At 35.7% G+C, this 22937-nt stretch overlaps 1 protein-coding gene across 2 annotated transcripts in view; it reads left to right on the plus strand.

Moving 5' to 3' along the window:
- LOC119084024 overlaps positions 1–11153 on the plus strand; it is a 72774-nt gene extending 61621 nt beyond the window's left edge. For both annotated transcript variants that reach the window (XM_037193845.1, XM_037193843.1), the window contains exons 4-5: positions 8050–8351; positions 8413–11153. In XM_037193845.1, the coding sequence (XP_037049740.1) occupies positions 8050–8351; positions 8413–9579 (1469 nt within the window). In that variant the 3' untranslated portion in view covers positions 9580–11153. The remainder of the gene's footprint in view (positions 1–8049; positions 8352–8412) is intronic.
- The last annotated feature ends 11784 nt before the right edge of the window (positions 11154–22937 follow it).

The following is a 22937-nucleotide window of genomic DNA, read 5'->3' on the forward strand; positions in this document are numbered from 1 at the left end:
TATATGTAAATGATACATCATGACTTGACTGAGGTATGTTGATCCCTCCATTTAACAAATGAAATGCTTGAAATGTTAATGACCATACATTATGTGAGACGACTTTTTATTCTCCATCGTTAAAGCATTTTAATACGACAATTCGGTCGTGCCTTGCTGTTGACATAAAATGTAATTTTTATTTAAAATTTAAAAAATGTTCGATTCATCACCAGACGTCCTATTCAGTTCGCGTTTCACATTCAATGCTCTTCTACAATAAATCTCTTTCACAACGAAAAAAAAAATCCATTGCAATTCAAATAGCACATAAAATTTGAATATGTTTCCGCAACCTTGAAACAAAATGAATACAAGAGGGAAAAAAGATCAATTATAATGCAACGCTATTAAAACTAGGTACGGAATTGGTGTATGTAGTGTTTAAGTCAGCTCCTCATTACAAACACGTTTTCATTTCATTCCCTGTGTGTCTGCGAAAACTGAATCTAACTAGATGTAACACCATTTTTTATTGTCATGCACCGTTTCATCGTATTTTAAAATTGATTGATTTTAAACTGAGATAAATTTGCATTTAAATAATTTTCTATTTCAAATTACAATTTTATTTTTTTTAAATGTAAGAATTGCGCTGTGGTTTAGCATTGAGAATTAATTGTTTGGGTAACATTGTCTGAAAGTTCGAGTACGTAGACTGTACGTTCCACTTGTTGTTGGTTCTTTTTTTAAATCATATTCATTAATACGACTCTATCAAATCAGCATTGGTCGCTTCATTCATTCGAACTCTTGATTGGTCAGATAGAAATCTTTAATTTTGATTCAAAATAGAAAAAAAAATTACAAAAATTCCATGAAAATTGTCCTTCAATTTTACCAATTTCAAATACTTCACATCATAATCAAAGGTATTATTACAGAAGCAGCACATCAATGTTGTGATTGGATTCGATTTCAAAAAAATATGATCCAAGATCGACATTCGTTTAATTGGTATGCTAGGTCACATTGAACGTTCCTATAATTATGAATTTTGATATATGGGAAAATTTCACTGTAACACGTGGAATTTTCACAATAATGAGGAAAAACGTCCGTAAAGTTGAATAACAGCGGAGAGTATGGGAAAAACCTAATGTGTTAAATAAGTGTGTCTTTCAGAAAAGTTGCAGCATGGGGAATTTTCACAGCAGACCATGAAGAAATCCATGTGTGAGATGGTTTTACGTTTAATTTAAATCAAAAGCGATTTTGCATTGAGCAGCCCACTATCGTAATTTTGTTTGAAGGGATCGACAGACTGATCGTAAGCAAATGTATGAATTTTTCAAGTCGCATGAATTTGGCTTATGGTGAGGTTCAGCTAATAACGATCTATTGAGAAGCAAGATTTAAGATCAAAAACCGAAGATCCAAGAAAGATACATAGTTCGGACATTGGATTGATCCTTTCTCTATTTGCTGAACTTATTGTAAATTTGGGAATGTCCAGGTAGCTCAATCGGTAGAGCGATGGACTCACGCCCTATATGTCACGGATTCGACTCCCGTGTCAGACATAGTTCATAGGGTTTTTCCTAATCGTAAATGAGAAGTCTCTGCTGTTGGTTATCACTAGTCAGCTCTATCGACTGTAATAGGTCTCTAAGAAAACATCAAAAAAATGCTGAACACAGTTCTTGTTCGTAAGTCACAATCGTGATTCTTAAATGCCAACTACTAGCGACACCTATGCTCTAATAGATGAATCACACGACTTATAATTCGCAATTTTAAAATTTCTCGAAAATATGGGTAATTATTGGAAAGCATCAGCTTTCCTGCCCATCTTATCATATCCTATCCTATTGTAAATTTGATCTGGGTTAAGTAGTCATGCAACACTATTGCAAGAGGCGAAGATCTGCACTACTAAACGCATATTCTACGACGATTTCCACTATCAACATTTTTTAATGGTCGGTAACGGATTTGTTCCACAGTTTTTTAAGGTTTTGAAAATTTACTATGAGCGAACTGCCGGGTTAAAATATAGTATACTAAAACTTTTGAGGGATGGATAGAGCAACCTGTAGAACAGATACGTTTCCGCCGATAAAAAATGTTGATAGCGGAAGCAGATGGAGATTAAGTTCAAATTTTTTAGTACCTAACATTATGAAGGTTTGAAAAACTATGTGCAAACTCCTTGCTTTGATCGCTTTGTGCTAGCCTTACCACAGAGCACAGACTGGCCACGAGTTAGCCAGTTTAGGGTTGAGTTGAAATTTCAGGTAAACATGTTCGTGAGCAAGTCGGTATAGAGTTCTTATAGTGTTGTATCAAGTACCACTGTCGCCATTGCCCGATTAGAAGTAGTATTTTTTGCACTGCATATTAACGCAAAACGTCGAAAGAATTTGTTAGTTTTCTATCAGATCGAAACAGTTGTCGAATGTCTTGCTGTTACGAATTTTTGCTTGTTTAGGCGAATAAATTGCTGGTGTTCTTGAAAGTACGTGTCATGTAGAGTTATAATCTACGACGTTTTATTACAGCAAATATGCAAATTTACTACCTACCCAACGCATTGCATCCATAATACATTCGATATTAAAGAATGATCCACTCTGTTTCTGTTTGCATTTTTAATTAGCCCATAGTCCATGCACGTTCAGTAAATAATGGAAAATGATATTGACCTACTTCGGTTAAGCCCTCTCTGTTTCTTTTATTAATTAATTAAACCAAAATTTGTAATTAATTTTGAATGACAAAACTATCAATACACAGCAGAGTTATGTTCTTGTTGTTCTGCATTGATCGATGGTTTGCTGTCACTTTTACCTGTTACCTTGTTACATTTGTGTGCTCGCAACGAGCGATACGTGCCAAAATTAATTAATTTGATTAACCGCATTGAACATGATTTAGAAGGTTCTTTCCTGTCCAACACTTCATTGTCTAGCGCGAAACTTTCTAATCATTTTTTTATTGTAAAATTGCAAATGGAAAACGATCTGAACAGTTTTCCCAATCTGTGAGATGAAAGTACCATTGAACGGGGCACTTGTGGTGTTCTCGTAATTTTTACATAAATGGAGCTCTAGAAAATTGTTTTTAAAATTTAAAATGTGACCTCGAAAATCCAAAAACTTTTATGAGCTACGTTGGGATCATTATTAAATTTTTTGAGCTTTTTTGAAGGAACTAAACTAAACAAATATAATCTTTGTCACGAAGCCGGTTCTTTCCCCTTTGTTTAAAAAAAAGTGTGACAGTTACTCTTAAGCCAGATGGCCCGGATAGACGGGACAATACTTCGAGAGCTGTCAACTTCTGAGACGCTTAGCTTGTAGCTAATTTGCTAACTTGACAAAAATACATAATTTTCGTCAATTAGACTTTCATTATGTCCTTGAAGTTAACAGTTCCGCGAATGAGTTAGAAAAATGTACAAATCGAAACAAAATTACCTAAGACTAAAGAAGATGTTTGGAAACTTACAAAATATAATTTTGTGGAGAATTGCTAGGTGTATTGGTAACATTGTAACCAATTACAAACCCACAAATTGTCACAGTCACATCGGTATAATCAGTAAATCTGTAACTTCTGTTGCTTTGCCTTTTATGTGAACGAAATCTTTTACTTTATTAGTTTTACTATTTTAGAGAACATTGAAGTGACTAATTCTTGCAGCTGCTCTAGCTTTGTAAACAGTAACAAAATCACCTCTCGAAACCGACGACGACCAAAATAGGCTCCCTTTGACAGATGACTATGTTACTGTGTACAAAGCTAGAGCAGCAGCAAGAATTAGTAGAGCTACTCGACAGTCCTATCAAACGAATATATGAGAATGTTGCCATAAGTAAATTTAAATATTACTGCGAAATAGGTAAATTAACCGATCTCTGAATAATTTATCGTTATTTACATCACATAACCACACAAAAGAGTCAATTATTTTCTCCGCCAGAAAAAAACCTCCGTACATATTTTGACATTGACAATCGATAATTCATTGATGCGTGCGCGACATCGACAAAATAGAATTACTTTTTTTTTGGCTCTCGCAAATATTTATGCAAAGCACATATTGACCAAATTAATTATCCGGAAAAAAAATTCCTCTCTTTTTTTAGTGAGTATGTCAATACGTCTTATTCATTAGCGTAGCATTTGTTCAACAATTAATAACTAGCGTTCGACTTGATGCTCAATATTATAATATGGTGTAATGTAGGTAGAGTGGGGCGGAAAGACTTCAGAATAATTCTGAATAAATAAAATATTGAAACGAATATAGAGCTGACTGAATCGCAAACACATTCTTTTGTACAAACAACCAACCTATATTTTTTCCATACGACGTATAATTACACACAAAATTCTTCATTTTTTTTATTTATAAATAATAACTTCCAGCCATGCCATATTCTCTCTAACCGAATGTTAATTAAAAATAATTGATTTATTTCGAATGTGGTGCTCACATTTTATTAGCCGACTTCTAATATAATATTGTTATTCACTCTTCATTCATGTGAGAGATTTTTTTGTTTTGTTTTAAATATTTGCTTTTATGGAGCCTACACATCAAGCACTGTATGTTTATTATAAATGTATATATCGTCCCATCCTATCGTTTGATCTCTTAAGTTACTACATAAGAGGTCAATTAGTCTTGTTCCACCCACCTGCATAGTTTTTAAATCGAACAAGAGGAGATAGACACGAAAAAAAGAAGTGTTTTGTAGTACAGCTCGGTGTAGATGTACATACAGATTGGAATTTGAAGAATATAATAAGTTTAAATGTGGATAAGTTACGTAATAAAATAATTGCGGTGAAGAATTCTCGCACATTTAAACTTTATATCCAGTTGGCAGTGTATCGCATTTGCATGTTTGAACGATGAAGGTGTTCGTCAGTTTATTATTTTTATTTTGAGATTTTTCTGCTGCCCATTTGAATTATAAAATAATTGTTTTAAGTCATATACCATCACAGTGACACGGGCTTATTATTCGGAATATTTATTCTTAAATTTTTTAATTTCTTAAAATTGGTCAAAACTCCCAAACAAATTTGCCAATTTTTCAGAATTTTAAAACTTTCAGGATTTTTGAGAATTCAACTTTCTCAAATTCCTAAAATTTCTTTTAAATTCCAAAAAAAAAATCCTTTAAGGCCAGGTTATGCCCGCTCACATCTTTGCGATATATGCGACCATAACCTGGCCTTAAAAAAATCCGAGTAATAAACCCTGATGCGTAATCATGACTATCGAGTTTGACGAAGTGAAGATCTTTCTTTGCAGCATTTTATTGAATTGTCATTCCCACGTGCCGGAGTTTTTCTTTGGCTTATAGATTCTTATAGAATTCTTATTGAGCACATGTGGATGATTTGCTTAAAGTCCTAATTGTAACGGACATAATTGCTTAGTCATAGAATATGACACAAAAAAAGCCAAAAAATTTGCAAGATCTTACGAGTGGGATAATATGTATTTCAGGGTGATACGAGAAATATAAGCCATTTTCAGCACTGTTGCCTTAATTTGGGAAATTCTCAAATGACCATTTGTATTTTTATATGAAAAATGGCCTTTTTCGTATTTTACGTTCTGTTTCCTGATTTCCCCGAAATGCATTTTTGGTAGCTAGTACTGCATTGGAACATAGTTTTCTCATTTTTATTTACTCATATATGTTTTATCAACACAAGCTAGCACAAGTTTTATCTAATGAAACAATATGAGACAATTCTAGCTTCAAACAAAAATTAATTAAATTTAACAAAAACAAAGAAAACGTCGACAGATAGCCCATCGAACATTCCAAATCACTTTTTCCGTTTGTCTTTGAGCTTGTGTTTATGTCGTAATGACGGCTGTAGCCAATTATAATCATCAGAAATACCTTCTGGAAAGGTTAGGTTGTTCACCGGGAGTTCCATCCGGTAGGATTGACTATTTATTATTGAGTTTGCCAGTCCATGTTCCGTTAAATGTGATACGAAGCCAAATAGTTAATATCGTCACTCATCGGACATAATTGCGTATGAATACGACGAATATTTTGATAGCAATGACCACCGGGAGATCCTGGGATGGTTCGGTGTATAAGTGATGATTTCATAGTTGCAGGAGCAGCTTGTGGGCACACTGGTAGTCAGTGTAATCATCATCCACAGCGGAGAAACGTAACTTTTCAATGACAATTGTCTTTTCGTATCGCACGGTACAGCTTATGTTATCGTGGCGTTGATTTGTTTTTTGAATAAATCTGTAGATTTGTCGATTTATCATAAAACTCCATGTAATCATATAATGATTCAGCCACAAAGTTCCAGGCTCTACCTAAATTTTAGGTCTGTAAGTTGAGCTTCCTTTATAAAATGCCTAGCTACTAGTCAGTCTCACACAGTTTCTTCAGAAAATGCAACTTAATCAGTTTGATTTAAAGACTTAATGAGCTACAGAAAGTCCTTCAAGGTGAAAACACACGAGCAATTTTCAGTTGCTGAAGTGGATAATTAAGCTGTGTTTTCTATTGTATTATAGTGTTTTCACGACAGGCTAAATAACAAATGCAGCATAACTGTCCACCTCAGAAACTTATATTTTTTCGTGTGCTTTTTTTAGCTTTAAATTCAGTGCTTTTCAACAATATCTAAATATTGTAGTTCTGTTCGATAGATGTTCTGCAGAGGCTAACAAATGTGTAGTTGAAGTAGAGTCGGATGTTCAACCAGCCATCTAGTTTGCTACTTCCTTTGATTGAAATATAAAAACGACGTCGACAAAATCATATATTCCCGTAAGTAGAGCCGGCCTGGCTCCAAAAAGCCCCTCGGGCGTTGTATGACGAAAATTTATAAAAGTCCAATAGATGCATACAAAATCCAAAAGGCACTTCGGGCATCGCAAGAATGCCCACAGGCTTTATCATAACATTTTGTTACATAAAATCACATTACCACGAACTCGTCGCTCATTTTTGTCGGTGCTATTTCGATTACATCTGCTATTGTCTGTAAAAGACTCTTCTTCTTTTCCAGACTTTCTCCTTTACTGTAACTGTGAGTGAATTCATTAAATCTGTTACGGTAGCATCATTTGTTATCGGTGATGACTTCAGAAATAAGCGATAAATGGCTCTAGTGCCGCTATATATAGCAAAAAGTATGTTTAACGAAATGAAGTAAAAGAATCTTTCGAAAATACTTTAAGGAAACGAAGTAATAGATCCGATAGTAAAACTGCTGTGCGTGATGGGTTTTAATAAGAACTTGACTACAGTCTGCTACTTTTTTCTCTATCCCAATATTTAAACATCAGGTGTTCGTGTACACAAAACGCACCAGCATACCAGCAACCTTAAACAAATTTTGGTGTATCGATACGACATTCTTTTACGAATAAAAAACGCGGTTATGGATATCAAATTGTTAATTGAATTTTATTTTGTGTTTTTTTTTTTATGTTTGGTAAAGACATTGCCAAAAAAATCCTACGAAATTCCTTGACTTTTATTAAATGTAGAACTGAGCTGCGCAAAAATCAAAACATTTTGTTTACAAGATTCCCCCCACACAACATGCTTTGGATACATTCTTTAAGCCATAAAATACGATTCAATATTTTTAAATATTAAAAATTGTTACAATAGAGGAATGCCAAACCCAAAAAAAGTTTTTTTTTTGTTTACATTGCAGCATCGCAAACGTTAAAACGAACAGAAAAAAACACGAAATTAAATTAATTAAATCGAATAACAAAAGTACGAAACGCGCAAATATATTTTAATTGTGAGAGGTTGATGTATGACATGTTTTGGGTTGTCTGAACCTAGGGTTGTGAAGGTCAGTCGGAGAACGAAAATCACTGTACAGTCGTTTTAATTATACAGAAACTCCTGTCTTGAATGTTTTAAACTTGTTGTTGTCGTTGAGTTCCTCTCCTCTTTTTTTTGTTTATTTTTTAAATTTTTGTCAGACACACATACACCACTTAACACTTCTCTTTTGCTAATTTCTTTGCATTCTCATTTCCAGGCGATAGCTGCATTGAAAAACCATTAGCAACATTATGGCGAAATTATACACAAAACAACAAGCCAGATGTTATAATGCGAGTACGTGTATGTCCGTCCGGCTTGAAAGCGACGACACGGCAGCACGGACTCACCGAATATTGGTCGCATCGAGTGACGCATTGCAGTGCGCCAAAGAACTATCCGCGGGTATTTTGCTGGATCTACCGTCATGAAGGACGCAAATTGAAACACGAGCTCAGATGTCATGCGGTTCTATGTGCCAAAGAAAGTATAGCCGAGGAAATCAGCAACACTTTGAAGGTAAACGATTTTGAGTAGAACCGCGCCGTTGAGTGGAAAATAATTTTCATTTTCTAAACAGGAAAATCTGTCGAGAGCATTGAAGGAATTCAAACGAGACAAAATCAATCGACAAAATGCACGTCTCAGTCTGGTCAATTCTGTGTACGAAAATCCGAGCATGCCAAGGCGAAAGATTATGCTCAGCGTGGGAGCCAACAATTATCGACCTCCGCTGGAACGATCAAAATCGGCACCTCGATTGATGGCAATCGAAGAGGCAATTGGTGAAGAGGACGAAGAAGACGAAGAGGAGAAATGCTCGAGTCGATCGAAAGAATCCAGATCATGCTGCACCGTCGATCCATTATATCCAGCAATGACACTGGGCAGACGAAGGTGTAAACGAGGTCATTCGATTCGACGAACGGGTACACGAAACAGACGTTTACCGTGCGAAGTTCAATTTAAGAAAGGCACCGAACTACAAACTGTGATTGATCAGCCGGGCAAAATTGACGAGACCGAAGTACAACGACTGAAATCTGTGTCCAGCACTGGTTCCGATGACGATTTGGACAAACTGTTGCTGTGCAACAATTACGACTCCGAATCACCGTTGGCTGGCGAACTTATGTCATATTTCGACATGAAATTCAAGACCAAAACGGCGAGTCTCGCCGATCTCCAGGAGAGTCAACATTTTAACTTACTCTCAAACTCCAGTCGAAACACCCTAAGTCTGGACGATTTGGATGCATACTCTGACGGCGAAGGGGAGGAAGTATTTTACAGTCAACAAAACATTCTCGATTTACTGGTTCAACAGTCATCTCTTGGTCTGGCCAGCTGCAACGGTTCAAGCAATGACAATTCACTGTCGTCACATAACCATGGAAATGATCGCACCAAAGCATCTGGCTTAATGTCCATGTCAAACAGCCTTCCAATTGTGTTGGACAGTGACGAAGGATCCATATCCAGCGGATGTGAGACCGCAAGCACCGTAACAAATTTGGAAGAACCGTCCAAAACCGGACTGGACATCGAACCGAACAGTTTGGAGAGTAATTCGGCGGCTAGTGATCTATCGGTTGAAACGACCATAACACGGGTGATGCGCAACAAAATCAATTCGTCGAGCCGAAAGGACAAAGACGACGATTCGGATTCGGAGTACAGCGATGAGTCGGGCTACGTTGAGTATCAGGAGAAGATGGGCTGTCGATCCAAGTCGATATTAATTTAGACAAAGAATGAACGGGAAGTGAATGGTGGTATGGTGGTTAGGTGGGTGGGTGTACTTTATAGAGACTGAAATTGAATTTTGTTTTATTGATGAGAATTTGTTTGCTACTAAGTTCAACTGAATCGAATTGACGAGAGTGATAAGCGCGACGAGGTCAAGCAATTCTGTGGAATTCGAAACTTTGAGTCTGTCGATTTAAATGAGTGACCGGCTAATTCGACTAAAGGTCGCTGTTGCCATCGGTGATGCGCACATCTTTTGGTTGTTTTGTTATTTTAGAGGTGTGCTGTCGTGAATGCGGGACCAAAATCTGCTTCAAATCTTAAACTTCCTACGAATATCGGAGGATCTACAACTCCCGCACAAGTGCCACCAAAAAAACACGAGTTTTCGTTTTCCATTGTTTTTGGTGTTCTGACAAGCGTTCAAAGTATGGCGCTGTAATTTAAATCGACACCTCTACTACGAAGACTATAAGTTTACTGTCTAAGGACCTCGTAGTGTCTTCTACATCCACAGTTCTCACTGTAGTTGAAATGATGTCTAGTAACGAAAAATCATTAGGGCCATATTTAAGCCCGCAAAATCAATCAAAAATTACCCTGTGGATATGTAGCCCAATACGAGCGCTTTGACCACACCCAAAATGGAAACTATGGGTCTCTCCAAGTACTCGCTCTCTTTTTTATGGAAGAACCCGTGTTTTCACAACACTCAACTTGGAAATATCCTTCAAATTTTTAAGTGGCCTTTTGTTAAGTAAAAATTCCCAAAGATTCACTAATTTCCTAATTTTGGGGATAATCCTTTGGGAACCAGTTCTCAAATGTTGAACCATCAACAATTGACAGTGAAAAAAGAAACAGGAAAAACCGCAAAAATTGCTGTGCAATATACCTAAGCCGTAAGTCTGTCGAATTAACATGAACGATCGGTTGACGTTATCGCATTATCACTCGTAAAGTCTAATTGAAACTAATTGTAACAGAGAGATAGAGAAGAGAAAACCTAAAATACACAGAAATCATTCACAAAAGACTTGATTGACATTCGAAATTAGAGATAAAAACGGATTGTGTTCGATCCGAATGAATGTTTCTTGTTAAAGTGAATGCAAAACCTCAACGAATTGTTAACGAAATTGTATAAAAACGATGGAGAGAAAGAAAACCAAATATTTATTTAGAAAAAAAAAATAATTAATAAAATTTATTAAAAAAAAAAAAACAGAAAAATAATAAAATAATTTTGTCCAAGGTATTTGTTTTAGTGATCTAAGTGCTTAGATAAGAAATTTTATTTTATTTTTTATAAAAAATTTAATTGAGATTGGAGTAAATAATAGAAAATCATATTTAAAAGTGCAATTGTGCGTGGAGATATTTTTAACTCAAAATTACGTTTTATGTTTCAATAAGAAAATGTGCCCTCGGGCACACACACAATTTTGCATGTGGGTCTTTATGTTCTAAATGGAAATAATTGTTTATTTAACTAGAATGATTACAAAATATAGAAAATAGGAAACAACAGGAAAACCAATTTCTATTTGATTTTAGCTGGGGTCCAATTTACTAAAATAAAAAAAAATGGAAAAAGAGAGAAAATGTAAATTGTACAAGAGAGAATTTTTGAGAGAAAAATATTACCAATTCTTAATCACCTTAAACGTTTTGAGTTTTTACTGTAATTTAAAGCTTACTGACCCTACACACAGAGGGTATGCGAAAATATTCCCCTCAACAACACCAAAGGCCACATTTTTCTGTCATTCTGTCAAAGGAATTCAGAAAATCAGATAGGCCGTCAATTGAAATTTTTACAGTACATATCAATTCAGCCCAACAAGCATCTGATTTGAACACTATCGAATCGATAGTACCGATGTAACGTAAATTTGTTGTGCACCGTAGATCCGAAATTTGTTTAACTCTCGCGTCGCAATACAGCATTGGACACTTTGCATATGTATTTGTGTATACAGTTACTGACAACATACGCGAACATACTCTCCGTTTACGCTACATCCATGGAAAGATGAGTACGATCAGTTTTTATTGTATTTCCTTTGAAAACAGTGGGTAAAAGGAATGTTGTGTAGAGGTGTGCACCGGGTGGTTTTTCTTCTATCGGCGTAACCGTCGGCGTTGGGTCTAAATGAAACCCTAGACCATTGCACTCTTCAGAAGACTTTTAAGTAATAAACTAAAGAATCTTTTTTTTTAGTTTGTAGAAATCGGCGCGAGGTAAAGTTAAAAGTTATAACGGACACGCCGACAATTTTCGAGAGTTTCTTCAAAAAGTCAAAAAATTATCGGCGTAAACTCTATAACTTTGTAATTTGCCTCGCGCCGATTTCTCCAAACTAAAAAAATTGATTCTTTAGTTTATTACTTAAAAGTCTTCTGAAGAGTGCAATGGTCTAGGGTGTCATTTAGACCCAACGCCGACGGTTACGCCGATAGAAGAAAAACCACCCGGCGCACACCTCTAATGTTGTGCAGTCAGTGGCATGAATGCAGAGGTAAGTCAAACGGACGTTGATTAGTGTTATTATCAGATGTAGTGTGGATCTAACATTTAATACCAATAAGAGTGAATAACCATCAAGGCAGAAATTACGTCCTTGTTCGTAACTTTCCGAATTTCTTTTTGAAAGCAAAGGCTACATCCTCTCTTATAAGTTAGTTTCATTCTCCAGAGAATTTCTAGGTAACTAGGGAAACACCGTATCTGAGTATGTCGTTCGATGCGATAGATCCCACGTACAGGATTAAAAAATCTTTCAACGGTACTATTCCCAATTCCCAGTCGAAAAAAAAGTAGCTCAATCCTTTGTCACTCTTTTTTATTGACGTGATTAACATGATTAACCAGTGATGACGAATCAATGATTAACCATCATTTAACCGGGGGAATCATCGCAAAACTACAACGATTACTAATTGTGAAATATGGTGGTTAATCGTGGTTAACCGTGCTTATTCACAAAAATCATGTTGCTGATTGGTTCCCTCTTGCGTCAGAACACGAAGACCCGTCGAAGTGGGTAGCCTTATGTTCTGAGTATTCTGATGGACGGTTTCGAATATGCTTAAAGTTGTAATGAAGTATTATAGCGCTCCGGAAGTTCAGCAGTGTATTTCAATCAGAAGTGTCAGGCGTACTTGGATGATGACACGAAATTGAAAGAGCCACCAGCTCATTGCAATCTGTGTGTTGCAGATGCTGATGCTGAAAGCACTCGGAGCACTCTGAAAGCACAATCAATCTGAAGTATTAAGACTGTGAAAGGGAGATAATTGATCGACGCATTGTAAAACGAAAACAAAATTGTCTTTGGAGACCTCTTCTTAAAACAAAATGTTGTGCTCTTTTGTGACAATTATTAATTTCTGGAACGTCCAAATTAATAGGAGCAACCTCATTTACGTGCGAGTCTGTTTTGCATGATATTTTGTCTCAGAGGGGCAATTTATTCGCTAGCAACGGGAAGTTGTAAACTTAATCTGTCGTATACCATAAGCAATCAGCTAAGCATGTTATGGATATCGCATCTTTTACTTCTAATGAGGACAAAGTCTGTAGTGAAGGAGGCTCCCTATAGAACAAATGGTTCGTTGTCTAAGGCAGAACATATGAGAGATTTGACAAATTTATTGAAAGGAAGTCGAACGGCAAACAAAATTTGGTAAGATTATAGATACGACAGACTACACAAATGTTCTCAATCATTTCAAATTCAAAAATGTGATCAATTTCCATACCGGAATTTTCTCAGAAAAATACAATTTTCATATTCCATGTGACTCTTTAGTCAGGTGAATTCAGGTCACGTGAAGTGCTGTTTTATTTTTCAGCCCAACAAATATTTAATTACGAGTGTTGTGGATTGTCGTAATTAAATGGAGATAAAAGAGTACACGTATACCACCGATCGGTATTTTTCTGAACGAATTAATCATCAAAATTGCAAATTAATTGCTAATTTTATCAGCGGATCAAACCGAATGAATTTAATTGGTTAATTAAAATCGATCATGTGCCAATCATCGTATATTGTTATCAGCAAAGAAAAATGTTTACTTCAAATTATCCAGATGTACGTTATCATAATGATCAAGCAAGCAACAGTTTCTTGAATCATCAACAACACATATAAAACCTTCGACGAAAGGTTCATAAGTGATGATGAAAGTTTAATCTCGATTAATTGGTCATTTGATGCATCACATCATTCCACTCTAGAGTCGGAAATGCCGGAAATATAATCCAAAAAAGACAGATTCACTAGATATCAATTTTAAACTTTTGTTATGTGCACTGCACATTGTGCAGGGATGGTGGCATAGGTCTGAGTTAACACTCATCCGTTGGTGCTAATGAAACGACCTTCATTTATAATCATAAAAGAAAATTTCAAATTTTACCGCTACGATAGGAATGGTAAACTGGCATCTCCGTAATATGAAACTGCTGTAAATGTAAGAGCTTCGACCGTAAAGCATAACTTCAGGCGATTCTCTCCTCAGTCGCATCAAACAGTCGTTAAAAATGTGGCATAAAACGCAGGTTAATGATTCTACTGATGGTCGGGGGTTGCAGACATCAGCATATATACAGAATAGACAAAATATTATTTCGTACAAAAGTCCTTTCAATATCACTGTTTAAGACAGCTTTCCTCTATTATAATGAAAAATCATTTGCCATAGTAGATACAAACAAGGGTATCTTGTGATGTCTGTTTTGATTAATTTTTAAAAAGTAAGTAACAGACGTTCAAGAACTAGAGCAAAGCTCCATAAAATGGTATTAGTGAACGCAGAATATTTTATGGTCATTATATGAGAGGAAAATCTAGTCACTATCGAAGGTAGGAACCTTTCGAGCTGGTAAGAAAGATTTCAAAACTTTTTAAATGGAACAACACAAATTGTGTATGGTAACTTTTCCTATTCCGAAACTGTCTGCATTCCGACTCGTGTCACACCAGAACCTATTTTAAGGGAATAAAATTCTTTAAAATTCTATAATTTTCCTATCAGTTTTTGTCGTTTTCTCTATAAGATATCATCGAAGTCCCTTCGTTGTTTTACGGAGTTAATTGTTGTTTTTTATAAGGTTTAGAAACCTGAAGCTCAGATTTTTACCGGACCTGAATTTACCTGAAATTTGAAAATCGGTAAAAGTTCAGGTAAATCAGGTCTGATTCCTCGTACACCTAGAAGATATACCTGAAATCTGACCTGATTTACTTGAACTTTTACTGATTTTCAAATTTCAGATCCAGTAAAAATCTGAGCTTCAGGTCTCAGGTCGACGTGAAATTCAGGTTCAGATCAAGAGATCCTTACCTGTGCTTATTTTCACAGCTTTGAGGGTGAATTAAGACGATTAATAGTCATCTGTTAAAACAGACAATGACATCTGGCTAATAACATTGTAGGTTTTTACGGAAGATCAAATTTCCTGCTTAAAGATCGGCTATCCAAACCAAAGAAATAGCACACACAAAGCATCATTACCAACATTTGTTCCATTGAAATTGAAATATATTTACCAGATTACGAATCCTGAATTGTGTCGATCGCCGAATTATATTTTTTTCTTTTAGACTACATCCGTGTGGGACTTGTTTCATGGTATAGGTTGAACCGTGTGACCATAAAATTTTTGAAAACATAAACGCAAAACGCAATAAAATGAGTAAGAAAAAAAATGAATAATAAAAAAGTGCTAAGAAAACATCGTAAGTCAACGTATATGTTGTTGTTGTTGTTGTTGTTGTATACAATGTTGAGTCCGCATTGTGAATTATGTAGAGCGTATAACAGAAATATTTTTGGGAACAAGTGCGTGAGATTTTGCAGTGTAAGTATGTAACACACAAAATTTTTAATGATCGGCTGTTGGTTGGTTCGTTGTTTGGAAAAATTATTATTTGAATTGAAGTGATTGAAATGATCATTGAGTGTAAGTGTCGTAGAAAATTCACTTGTAACGGCACAGCAAAAAGAAACAAAAAATGGAAATTCAAGTGCAACTGATTTTGTCTATACAGATAAAGTTTAGGACTCAGATGGTATGAGATGATCACCGTATCAATTATTGGACAAGGGTGTAACAGTCGTAATAGTCATAATTTTGTCAATACTCAACGAGATCATCAGTTATAGACAACGAGGACAAAACTGCGAAACGCATACCTATCGTAAGCCCGTAAGGATTGTACGAGTCATGGTGAGAAGAAACTTAAAGTTTCTATCCTAAACACTTTTTCAGAGCAGATCATATCTTCGTGATAGAAGCTTTTTCTACTCGTTAAACTCTATAAATTTTAGCTCGGAACCAAAAGGCTCTCTCGACACTAGATTTACTATCGGTACTCATTACACTCAACAAAACATACTTAGGCATTTTTTCATGTTTTAACCCTTCTACAAACCACAACTACTAATATTTGATTGAAACGAGTAAATGTACATGTGCGCGCATGGCATGTACATTGAGTGCTGCTTAGTAATTCATTACATTAGGGAACAATTATGTAAAATCGCGAGCCCACAAATACACCTGTGGAAATTACTATTTTGATTGGTGTAGTTGCGAACTCGCAACTTCTGTCAGAATAACAATTTCCAATACCTGACGTAATGAATTACTATAGATCATCTTCAAGTTACGGTACTTTCAAACGTAGCCTCAGATTATTTTCGTTGTGTTTTATTTAATCCAAAATTTTATGTCAAAAAGGAGCTGCCTTTTGAGTACTAAATTTAAAATCCTGTGTAAAAAAGAGAACGAACAATAGGCGGCGGTTCAAAATCTTTCGTTCAAATGACATTATTTTTAACGTAAATGGCAGTTTTAACGTGGATTGGATTTCAAACGGCCTTGAAGATGATCTATGGCGGCACCCAACGTAATTTACTACTTCTGCCACTCACATTTATGGTCGTTTTTAAACTTGCATCTCTCGATCGTACACTGAAATTGATTGCGGATATTTTAATAAGGTAATTTATCGTAGTTCGTGCTATTTCACAAAATTTTGAGTTTGAGCATTGATAACGTGAAAAGTGGTGATCGAATTGGCTTAGACTAAGTGTCAACTTGAAGTATGTTTAATTAATTAACGATTAAATCAATAATTTCATGAAAAAAAATTAATAATTAAGAGCAACTTATATTTTATTGATGATGCAGCTTCGTACTATGCTGATCGCGGTTCGTGCTTTTGTATGAATCTTATTTCGTACTACCATACAAAAGTCATATCACGAAACTAGATACGTCGAATCAAAGTTCGTGTTATCAAAATTTTTGCATGTAAATTCCCATAACCGAACCAAGATCATTTTTTGCTAGCACGGACCCAGATAATTTACCTTATATAAAAACATTATGCGAATCGCTTGCATTTTCTTAGAGACAATATGAGTCGAGTGTTACGTTCATCAGCTAATTCGATTTTTATGCAATTTTCGCTTACACACATACCATTTCACTAATTAGTTCCTTAAACGTAATTCCGAAAATTGAATGACTGGTGGTGTGTTCCGAATGAAACAGGCCATAACAACATCATCACTCATATTCGCATGGTAGACGAAACGACGAAAAAAAAAATATTTTACAATTGGCACGCTTTAAATTCGTGTGATTGTTTGCACAAACAAACATTAAATTGATGATTTTTACGACTCATCTCCTAGGACAACATAAAGGCAAAACATTTTGTTCAGTGTCGAAAAACCATATGTTGGCGATGGAAGTGCGTGTGCAAATAAATTTAGAAATATTTTTTCTCTCTTCTCGAAAACGTTTATGATTATCACAGCACTTTGGTGTCCGACCATTGTTTACAATCATTGGCTTTAATGTATGATGTTATGGTACTCTAATGACTTTGCGAAAGGAAACAATTTGCTGAAGTAAATCGGAAACACATGGGCTCGTAGAGCGTGTCCTGGCAAAATTATTGAGCAATGCAATAAAGTCTATAAGGAGAGGACATTATGTGCCGTTGAAGAACGTCTTTTGTATTGAATTATCTTTGATAGAGGACAGTTTTTGATCAACAGTACATTGTATACAGGGCAAGGAATTATTGGGAATTATCGAGTTGAGCTTCAAAGGGAATTTCACCGATTTTCAAAATATTTCTATCGATTACAAAGCCTGGTCGAAGATCCAAGGCATCAGATGGACAATGATGAGAATATAAGAAAAATATTGTTTATAAACAGTCATCCAAAGCCACTGAATTTTTAGTTCACAGCTCTTATGCTAATATAGCATGGATAAGAATGGGCTTCTTGCAATCACGACCTATTGAACATTTAGAGCATTTTGTGCAACAACCCTAAAAATAAAGGACTTAGGTCTAGTTCTTAATATCAAACCATCTCGACAACTTTTAATTCTCCACACTTCGACCAATATTCCGTGATCGCAAACCCCATGCGTCATACAAATCATTTTTCTCGAAAATTTTATTTATTATCCGAACAAAATCATTTCAAGCCGTTTTTATGCATACTTTATAATGCATGAAGTCCATTTAAAGTAAAACAAATTTTGTAAACCGTTCAAGACAAACCTTTTCGTGCAGTCCTTCGTCTCTTGCACACTACAATATTTCACGTTCGACTTGAAAATTGGGTAATATCCCATATCAAACCATAAAATTTTCAAAGAAACGACACCATGACGACTCATAAATCAATAAAAGTTTACATGTTTCTTAGATGGATTGATGTGGAAAGGAAAAAAAAAAGGTTTTTTTCCCTTTAAGATGCGCTAACAATGGCCATGGTAAAAATATTGACAAACATTTTGACTCTGTGTTATGCAATTATGCAAGCATATGTCTTGAATAAATCAGTAACTGTGCTAGTGCAGTCTTAAGGTTTTGAGCGCACTTGCACTCTCATATTCAGATTAATTTAAATTTCATATAGCGAATTGAAAATCTGCAAAATGTCGAGCCTTTCTATATCACCCTTGCGGAATTACCCATTTTACCGCTTCGGTAAAAGACGGCCCTGAACTTACAACGGGAATAACAAATAAACCAACAAACGCGGGTATGTGATCTTGTACTGTAACGAGTCATTGCCAGCGACAGAAATAAGCGATCAGCTCTGGGTAAAATCTGATCTAAGGCGGAAAGCACACGAGCAATTTTGTGTTGATGGGAACGATGCTGCCTTTTCCATTGTAATTCGATATTCACCACAGCCTAAATAATGTAAAGCGCAACGTAATTGTTGATACCATCAACGCAAAATTGCTCGTGTGCTTTCGGCCCAAGCAGTATAATGACAAAACTAATCGAGTTGGAATAACGAATAGAAATCACTTTTCTGGGAAAATTTTTCGTTGAACAAAAGAAGTGGAATCCTAGTTCGTCACCCTGAGAAGGTAGTGCGGTAATAGAGTTAAAAGTGACAATATATGTTGAGATTTTACTGAAATCATTTCAGGGATGTTATGAAGGAACTACATTCCTTAGGAAGAATGGCGAAAAAAGGTGTCCTTGTCAAATGCTCCCACCTGTAGAATTCTAGGATGTTGAGAAATTTTTACTGTTTTTTGGGCTCTATTCTGAACTTTTGAGATGATTGAGGTGATGGTATTTTGAATAAAAAATTATTGCACATCTTCAGGGCTACTAAAACATAGATAAATAACGTTATCAACCTTGGAACAGCCAAAAAAAAACCTTAAAGATTGAATGATGAAAATCTCTGGTAAAATGTTTGCTCACAGTGGTAAATTGCGTCACCCCTAGCGATGTAACACGTTTTATAAGTTCAGGCGTAAGGCTATATGTCACCCTTCACCCTTTAAGGGCTGATAGTATAATACATCAAGAGTTTACATTGTTAATTAACGAAGAAGAATTTTGGTGAATCTAACTGGCCCTTGGGGCAAAGTTACATAAAATTTTTGAACTGAGGCTTCTTTTAATTTCTAAACATTTTTGTGTTCGTGCGTCAACCATATTTGCGTTGATTCGTTTTGCTTAGACTGTCAGATTCTTCAGAAAACCGGGTAATATTGAAATGTTGGCTCAGTTTAACTACTGACTGGCCTCAAGACCGGTTTAAATTATGAATCGTCTTTCCTCTCAGCTACACTGAGTAGGAGTAACAAATTGGTACGCTATGCACACTGATAAAATAATTGCTTGCCGTCTGTATTAAATGATTAATAGATACAGAAAAACAAAACTAATCCTCCGGATCTATTCGTCGGACCACCTATCAACAATAACAAAAATATGAATAAGTTAGTGACGACGACTTGACGACGACGACGGTAAGCACTGAATATGTATATCATAATTAATTCCGACTGCATTTGATAAAATATTCGTACCATGTAAATATATGGTGCGATTGTATATAAATGGCTATCTCTACTCTACACACGTTTATTCAGCTAAAAACTTTATCCATCGACCAAATATAGGCAAAACGATAGAGAAATATCTTATATATATATAAACTACAAAATAAGGTAAATGCCATCAAGTTTACCCATACCATATAATTCCAACAAGCCGTGCCTTGTATGAATTGAAATTAAAGAAAAAAAAAATATTTTTATCCAACTTCCATTGACCTTGGGTGAAAGTTTTTCTCTCGGATGATTATACTTATTAATGTCTTGTAATATTGGTTTTGAAAAACATTTCGAACAAAATACTATCGACAATTTATGCATTAAATGACAAATAACGACATAGCTCATGCATATATACCATACCATACCATACCATACAACAACAGCAACTTGTTTATATTTCGAAATTTAAATAGTTTTATAAATGAACGATCACTGAGCATACGTAAAGTTTACAAAAATAAAGGTGTATCTTGTACCTGAACTACATATTTGCTATGATTACTATCATATAGATTGTTCGAAATGATGGTGGATTTTTCAAAAAAGACGAAGAATCAAAAATGTTTTGGCTTTGAACACTCTGCATGTTATTGTTGGATAAATAGCACTTTTATTTGATTTGTAAATCCGCGAAAAGTAACACTTTTTTCGCATAAATTTAATGGAGAAATAATAAGTAGGTTGTCCCTCTTGTGCCAATAAGATTAAACAAATTCGTTTATCATATTTTTACTCACTCAAATACAGTTTTACTTTCGACTTTAACAACAGCCTATGGGAATTTAGAGCGAATTTCTCATTGGGGTTGCAAAAAAAAATCTTTCCGGTACCCAAATCTGATTTTTCCGTAATCAAAAACATAAAAGTGACTAACTCCACATACATTTCCCACTTGTTTGTTCAGCTATCATTCGATTTCCATGAAACTGATTTTTTTCGAAAAATTTGCCGGTATATTGGATACTGAGGACACACATTTTTGGCGAAACCAAAAATCCCATGACTGGATCATGACTCGATTTCATCGCAAATTGCCGCTAAGGATCGTGTTAAAAATGACGAACAACTTCACTAAAATTCATGAAGCTTTATGCCATTTTATCGTAAAGTTTAGCACCATCTCGTAGTAAGGAAAACACTTAAAACTCGGGGATTTATTTGGTTTCCAGTTGAGATCTAAGTTGAGATAACAAACTTCCTAAGGTTATGCCTTAGATCTCATCTCACCATCTCTGTTTAAGGTGATAGAATCTTAAGAGTTAGGAGCAAGAATGGTTACCAAGGGGAGAAAAAAGGAATCGCTTGGAACTGCCCGCAAACTTTCGCTCTTGTTGGAGTTTCCGATTTCTCCCCGAGGTGAACACACCGTTTTTATCCACGAAACAAACGCATCCACCGTTTCACCACTTTTCAAAAGCAAGACAAAGTGGCAGCCCATGGGAAAAACAAGAGTTGAGAAAATAAAAATTTTATCAGAGAGCGTCATGTCAACAATAGTTATTTACGTATCTGTTGTGGTGGACGGTATATTTTAGGCAATTTCGCGAATTGTAGCCAGAACGACATGCGAAAGTGCCTAAAATGAACCGTCAAACTGTTCATGCTGAGGGCCTAAATTACGAGAAAAATTCCGAAATTTATGCCCAAGGCGTGTTTATGTGTAGTTATTATCGCCTTCGCGCGTACGCACGATTTTTCAACTTTCGATCCCTAGAGATGTAAGTAACCTATTACATGCTAAATCGATCTACCAATGATTTTTCGTCTCATCACACAACCGTAATGACGCCTTTACGTATCATGAAGCATGAAAACCGTCTTTATGCAACTCGATAGCATAATGTTCAAAAAGTGCGAACTTCAAATCGCTCTGTTGCGTAGAACGTAGTATAAATCTAGGTGCGAGCCTGTGGCCTCGTGTCATAATTACACATCTAGAGCCTAATAACTATTTTACTCGTTTACTCGGGAATATAAAACTGATTGACGCCAGACTATGTAATGTTTCAATTAATCCGCCTATAGTTGAAATTGATTTCTGTCGTCAGTATCTATTGTCGCAGCAGCTTATCCCTTGTTAAGAATTCAATCGAGTATTCTGGATGAACTTTTTCACTATTAATTTTCCATATAAAAATCTAGTTCTCGTATGACTGTTGTATAATCAAGTCAAATAAAATATTTTGTCTACAAGAATTCGTACTGCGTTTTCTCTCAGGTTATCGGCCCAGTAATAATTGAAATGGATGAAAATAAATCGAATTGCAAGATTCCACTATTCGATGGAACGAATTTTAGCCATTGGAAATACCGTGTTGGAGTTTTACTTGATGAGAAGGATCTGAAAATTTACATTGACGAACCGTTGAATGATATCCTGGATCGATTGCCTAATAATCGACGGAACGATGCTGTGAAACGTGAAAAGAAATGTAAATCTCTCCTGGTACAGACCATTCACGATGATCAACTGGAAAATGTAAAGGACCATCCGACTGCGAAAGGAATGTTTGACGCGTTAGAAGGAATGTTCGAGAGGAAGAGCATTGCAAGTCAATTATTGTTAAGAAAGCAACTTCTTACAATGAAGTACAACGACACTGAAGAAATGATCAAGCATTTTCTCAATTTCGATAAGAAGATACGTGATTTGAAGGCCACGGGAACGAAATTGGAGGAATTGGACGTTGTAGTGCATTTGTTGATTACGCTGCCGAAAAGCTACGACAATTTAGTCACTGCCCTGGAAACGATGGATCAAAAGAATTTGTCTCTGGAATTCGTCAAGAGCAGATTGCTAGATGAGTACAACAAACGAAAAGGACTTGGTGAATCAATCGGAAGTAAATCATCGAGTGAAAGTTCTACTGCAATGCAGGCGAAATGTAGCGGTGTGATTTGTTACAACTGTGGAAAACCTGGCCACATTAAAATGCATT

This window comes from Bradysia coprophila, unplaced genomic scaffold, assembly GCF_014529535.1.
Source record: "Bradysia coprophila strain Holo2 unplaced genomic scaffold, BU_Bcop_v1 contig_732, whole genome shotgun sequence".
NCBI classification, from domain to species: Eukaryota; Metazoa; Arthropoda; class Insecta; order Diptera; family Sciaridae; genus Bradysia; species Bradysia coprophila.